This window comes from Salvelinus sp. IW2-2015, linkage group LG4p (genome assembly GCF_002910315.2).
Source record: "Salvelinus sp. IW2-2015 linkage group LG4p, ASM291031v2, whole genome shotgun sequence".
NCBI lineage: Eukaryota > Metazoa > Chordata > Actinopteri > Salmoniformes > Salmonidae > Salvelinus > Salvelinus sp. IW2-2015.
This window is the reverse complement of record NC_036841.1, coordinates 23,482,001-23,488,892: the sequence shown is the minus strand read 5'-3', so window position 1 is coordinate 23,488,892 and position 6,892 is coordinate 23,482,001. Positions and strand designations below refer to the sequence as shown.

The window sequence follows — 6,892 nt, the reverse complement described above, 5'->3', positions numbered from 1 at the left end:
ACCATTGCAATCGGCATCGCACTGCCCTATCCCATCTGGACAAGAGGAATACCTATGTAAGAATGCTGTTCATTGACTATAGCTCAGCATTCAACACCACAGGACCCTCCAAGTTCATCATTAAGCTTGAGGACCTGGGTCTGAACCCCGCCCTGTGTCAACTGGGTCCTGGACTTCCTGACAGGTGGTGAAGGTAGGAAACAATACCTCCACTTTGCTTTTTCTAAACACGGGGCCCTCACATGGGTGCGTGCTCAGCACCCTCCTGTACTCCCTGTTCACCATGACCGCATGGCCAAGCATGCCTCCAACTCAATCATCAAGTTTGCAGATGACACAACAGTAGTAGGCCTGATTACCAACAATGACGAGACAGTCTACAGGGAGGAGGTGAGGGCCCTGGGAGTGTGGTGCCAGGAAAATAACCTCTCACTCAAAGTCAACAAAATAAAATATATGATCGTGGACTTCAGGAAACAGCACCCCCATATCCACATCAACGGACAGCAGTGGAGGTGGAAAGTAGAGGCGACCGATTAATCGGAATGGCGATTAATTAGGGCCGATTTCAAGTTTTCATAAACAATCGGAAATCGGTAATTTTGGGTGCCGATTCGGCCGATTTATTTTTATTTTTACACCTTTTTTTAACTAGGCAAGTCAGTTAAGAACACATTCTTATTTTCAATGACGGCCTAGGAACGGTGGGTTAACTGCCTTGTTCAAGGGCAGACGACAGATTTTTACCTTGTCAGCTCAGGGATTCAACCCCCTTGGGTTGTGCCGTGGCGAGATCTTTGTGGGCTATACTCGGCCTTGTCTCAGGATGGTAGATTGGTGGTTGAAGATATCCCTCTAGTGGTGTGGGGGCTGTGCTTTGGCAAAGTGGTGGGGTTATATCCTTCCTGTTTGGCCTGTCCGGGGGGTATCATCGAGAGATAATAGAGAGCAGAGCTGAAGAGTTGAGTAGACCCAGAGTGTTCTTCCCTGAGCGCGCGCGTTGGATGTCATAGCATCGCTAAGCGTGAGTACGAGCATGTAGATATTAGAATGGTTCGGGAGAGCGGGTGGGCTAGTCAGTTAAGTGTAATATCTGAGAGAGTTATGTCTCATCTAGAGTCTCTCTCTGCTGTTTGGGGTTTTAGGCTGGGTTTCTGTACAGCACTTTGAGATATCAGCTGATGTAAGAAGGGCTATATAAATACATTTTATTTGAATCTTGCAACCTTACGGTTAACTAGTCCAACGCTCTAACCACCTGCCTCACGAGGAGCCCGCCTGTTACGCGAATGCAGTAAGAAGCCAAGGTAAGTTGCTAGCTAGCATTAAACTTGTCTTATAAAAAACAATCAATCAATCATAATCACTAGTTTTAACTACACATGGTTGATGATATTACTAGTTTATCTAGCGTGTCCTGCGTTGCATATAATCGATGCYGTGCGCATTCGGGAAAAAGGACTGTCGTTGCTCCAACGTGTACCTAACCATAAACATAAATGCCTTTCTTAAAATCAATACACAGAAGTATATATTTTTAAACCTGCATATTTAGCTAAAAGAAATCCAGGTTAGCAGGCAATATTAACCAGGTGAAATTGTATCACTTCTCTTTCGTTCATTGCACGCAGAGTCAGGGTACATGCAACAGTTTGGGCCGCCTGGCTCATTGCGAACTAATTAGCCAGAATTTTACGTAATTATGACATAACATTGAAGGTTGTGCAATGTAACAGGAATATTTAGACTTYTGGATGCCACCCGTTAGATAAAATACGGAACGGTTCCGTATTTCACTGAAAGAATAAACGTTTTGTTTTCGAGATGATAGTTTCCGGATTCGACCATATTAATGACCTAAGTCTATGATTTGATAGAGCAGTCTGACTGAGCGATGGTGGGCACCAGCAGGGTTGTAAGCATTCATTCAAACAGCACTTTCGTGCGTTTTGCCAGCAGCTCTGCTGTTTATGAATTCAAGCCTATCAACTCCCGAGAGTAGGTTGGTGTAACCGATGTGAAATGGCTAGCTAGTTAGCGGGGTGCGCGCTAATAGCGTTTCAAACATCACTCGCTCTGAGACTTGGAGTAGTTGTTCCCCTTGCTCTGCATGTGTAACGCTGCTTCGAGGGAGGCTGTTGTCGATGTGTTCCTGGTTCAAGCCCAGGTAGCAGCGAGAAGAGGGATGGAAGTTATACTGTTACACTGGCAATACTAAAGTGCCTATAAGAACATCCAATAAAAGTATATGAAATACAAATCGTGTAGAGAGAAATAGTCCTGTAATTCCTATAATAACTACAACCTAAACTTCTTACATGGGAATATTGAAGACTCATGTTAAAAGAACCACCAGCTTCATATGTTCTCATGTTCTGAGCAAGGAACTTAAACGTTAGCTTTCTTACATGGCACATATTGCACTTTTACTTTCTTCTCCAACACTTTGTTTTTGCATTATTTAAACCAAATTGGACATGTTTCATTATTTATTTGAGGCTAAATTGATTTTATTGATGTATTATATTAAGTTAAAATAAGTGTTCATTCAGTATTGTTGTAATTGTCATTATTACAAATAAATGTAAAAAAATAAAAATAAAAAATAAATTAGGCCGATTAATCGGTATCGGCTTTTTTGGTCCTCCAATAATCGTTATCGGCGTAATTTTTTTTATCATAATCGGTCGAACCTCTCGTGGAAAGCTTCAAGTTCCTCGGCGTACACATCACTGACAAACTGAAATGGTCCACCCACACAGACAGTGTAGTGAAGAAGGCGCAACAGCGCCTCTTCAACCTCAGGAGGCTGAAGAAATATGGTTTGGCACCTAAAACCCACACAAACTTCTACAGATGCACAATTGAGAGAATCCTGTCAGAATGTATCACCGCCTGGTACAGCAACTGCACCGCCCGCAACCGCAGCGCTCTCCAGAGGGTGGTGCGGTCTGCCCAACATAACACCGGGGATAAACTACCTGCCCTCCAGGACACATACAGCACACAATGTCACAGGAAGGCCAAAAAGATCATCAAGGACAACAACCACCCGAGCCACTGCCTGTTCACCCCTCTATCTTCCATAAGTAGAGGTCAGTACAGGTGCATCACAGCTGGGACCGAAAGACTGAAAAACAGCTTCTATCTCAAGGCCATCAGACTGTAAAATAGCTATCACTAGCACATTAGACGGTGCTGCCCTATATACAAACTTGAAATCACTGGCCACTTTAATAACATTTACATATTTTGCATTACTCATCTCATACATATATATTGTATCTTAGTGTATACCGCTCTGACATTGCTCATCCAAATATTTATATTTTATTTTAGATTGGTGTGTATTGTTGTGAAATTGTTCGACATTACTGCACTGTTGGAGCTAGAAACACAAGCATTTCGCAACACCCGCAATAACATATAATAAACACGTGTATGTGACCAATAAAATATGATGCATAGTCACTTTACCTCTACCTACATTTACAGTACAAGTCAAAAGTTTGGACACACCTACTCATTCAAGGGTTTTTCTTTATTTTTACTATTTTCTACATTGTAGAATAAGTGAAGACTTCCAAACTATGAAATAACACATATGGAATCATGTAGTAACCAAATAAAGTGTTAAACAAATCAAAATATATTTTAGATTCTTCAAAGTTGCCACCCTTTGCCTTGATGACAGCTTTGCACACTCTTGGCATTCTCTCAAACAGCTTCATGCATTTCCAACAGTCTTGAAGGAGTTCCCACATATGCTGAGATCTTGTTGGCTGCTTTCCCTTCACTCTGCGGTCCAATTCATCCCAAACCATCTCAGTTAGGTTGAGGTCGGGGGATTGTGGAGGCCAGGTCATCTGATGCAGCACTCCAACACTCTCCTTCTTAGTCAAATAGCCCTTACACAGCCTTGAGGTGTGTTTTGGGTCATTGTGCTGTTGAAAAACAAATTATAATCCCACTAAGCACAAACCAGATGTGATGGTTTATCGCTGCAGAATGCTGTGGTAGCCATACTGGTTAAGTGTGCCTTGAATTCTAAATAAATCAAACAGTGTCACCAGCAAAACACCCCCAAACCATCACAAATCCTCCTCCATGCTTCACGGTAGGAACCACACATGCGGAGATAATCCGTTCACCTACTCCGCGTCTCACAAAGACACAGCGGTTGGAACCAAAAATCTCAAATTTTGACTCAGATTTCCACCGGTCGAATGTCCATTGCTCGTGTTTCTTGGCCCAAGCAAGTCTCTTCTTATTATTGGTATCCTTTAGTAGTGGTTTCTTTGCAGCAATTCAACCATGAAGGCCTGATTCACGCAGTCTCCTCTGAARAGCTGATGTTGAGATGTGTCTGTTACTTGAACTCTGTGAAGCATTTATTTGGGCTGCAACCTGAGGTACAGTTAACTCTAATGAACGTATCCCCTGCAGCAGAGGTAACTCTGGGTCTTCCTTTCCTGTGCCGGTCCTCATGAGAGACAGTTTCATCATAGCGCTTGATGGTTTTTGCAACTGCACTTGAAGAAACTTTCAAAGCTATTGAAATGTTCTGTATTGACTGACCATGTCTTAAAGTAATGATGGACTTCTGTTTCGCTTTGCTTATTTGAGCTGTTCTTGCCAAAATATGTAGTTGGTATTTTACCAAATTGGGTTATCTTCTAAATAACACCCCTTCCTTGTCACAACACAACTGATTGGCTCAAACGCATTAAGAAAATCCACAAATTAAGTTTTTACAAGGCACATCTGTTAATTGAAATGCATTCCAGGTGACTACCTCATGAAGCTGGTTGAGAGAATGCCAAGAGTGTGCAAAGCTGTCATCAAGGCAAAGGGTGGCTACTTTCAAGAATCTCAAACGTAAAATATATTTTGATTTGTTTAACACTTTTTTGGTTACTACATGATTCCATATATGTTATTTCATAGTTTTGATGTCTTCACTATTATTCTACAATGTGCAAAACAGTAATAATAAAGAAAAACACTTGAATGAGTAGTTATGTCCAAACTTTTGACTGGTACTGTACATATTACCTCAATTACCTCGACGAACCTGTGCCCCCGCATATTGACTCAGTACCCGTACATAGCCTCGTTACTGTTTTCTATTTACTTCAGTTCATTTAGTCAATACTTTAACACGTTTTTCTTAAAACTGCACTGTTGGTTAAGGGCTTGTAAGTAAGCATTTCACTGTAATGTCTACACCTGAAGTGCTCGGCGCATGTGGCAAAATTTGACTTTGATTTGATTATTTTAACTCGTATTTATTCAGGGAAGCCCAATTGACACCAGGGTCTCATTCACAATGGTGCCCTGAGCACAAACATTTTAAAATGAACATTCCAAATAAAATAATAAAAATAGACTACAGGGTACAATTACAATAGTACACTTTCAACAAATAAATCATTACATCAATGGGAACAACTGCAATCCTCAATTAATGATTTTAACACCAGTCTTAAAATGCCTCAGCGGCATCAGGGAATCAATTCCAACAATGGGGGGCACTACATGACAGACCATCATATCTGTTTTACAAATCATGTTTCTAAAGCAACGCACTGCTTGCTATCCAAAAAGCACATTGCAGGTCCAGTGAGTTGACAAAAAATGGAGGTCTGGTGAGCCAACACAAAGTGTGGGTGAGTAGAGTCAGTGTGTAGGACTGTGACGAACTGACCTGCCAGGTAGGCCACGCTTTGGCTGTTGACCTCAAACTTGTCACAGTTGAGGTGTTTTCCGACCAAGGCCAGCAGCGTGTGGAGGATACGCACCGTACGAGCCACTGTGGTGGGCGACGGGTGTCTGTAGCCTTCACATTGACACGCACAGAAGGAAAACAGAGTGGCACGTTAGTCATAGCCATACACCACTCCACTGCTAGCTTGGTACATTGTGACATGGCCATACACCACTCCACTGCTAGCTTGGTACATTGTGACATTAGCCATACACCATCCACTGCTAGCTTGGTAATTGTGACATGGCCATACACCACTCCCTGCTAGCTTGGTTACATTGTGACAGGCCATACACCACTCCACTGCTAGCTTGGTACATTGTGACATGCATACACCACTCCACTGCTAGCTTGGTACATTGTGACATGGCCATACACCACTCCACTGCTAGCTTGGTACATTGTGACATGGCCATACACCACTCCACTGCTAGCTTGGTACATTGTGACATGGCCATACACCACTCCACTGCTAGCTTGGTACATTGTGACATGGCCATACACCACTCCACTGCTAGCTTGGTACATTGTGACATGGCCATACACCACTCCACTGCTAGCTTGGTACATTGTGACATGCCATACACCACTCCACTGCTAGCTTGGTACATTGTGACATGCGCCATACACCACTCCACTGCTAGCTTGGTACATTGTGACATGGCCATACACCACTCCACTGCTAGCTTGGTACATTGTGACATGGCCATACACCACTCCACTGCTAGCTTGGTACATTGTGACATAGCCATACACCATCCACTGCTAGCTTGGTACATTGTGACATAGCCATACACCACTCCACTGCTAGCTTGGTACATTGTGACATAGCCATACACCACTCCACTGCTAGCTTGGTACATTGTGACATAGCCATACCCACTCCACTGCTAGCTTGGTACATTGTGACATGGCCATATTAATCACAGTTAGCATTAAACATCAAGGCCTACAGAGTACACAACATTAAATGCAGCTAGTGACAAGAACAGACTACAGAGACAGTGAAAACACCAACAACTGCTGCCAAGCTCTTTGTCACTGCAGGACAAGTCAATATTGCTTGTTTGGGCTCTGACTGAGTGGGGAAGACAGGTATTCATCAGTGGCTCGGCAAGTCAGGCC

At 42.9% G+C, this 6,892-nt stretch overlaps 1 protein-coding gene across 4 annotated transcripts in view; it reads right to left on the bottom strand.

Annotated features, from left to right (window-relative positions):
* LOC111960720 (neurofibromin) overlaps positions 1–6,892 on the bottom strand; it is a 104,949-nt gene that overhangs the window by 17,518 nt on the left and 80,539 nt on the right. For all 4 annotated transcript variants that reach the window (XM_023982906.3, XM_023982907.2, XM_023982909.2 and 1 more), the window contains one exon: positions 5,708–5,839. In XM_023982906.3, the coding sequence (XP_023838674.1) occupies positions 5,708–5,839 (132 nt within the window). The remainder of the gene's footprint in view (positions 1–5,707; positions 5,840–6,892) is intronic.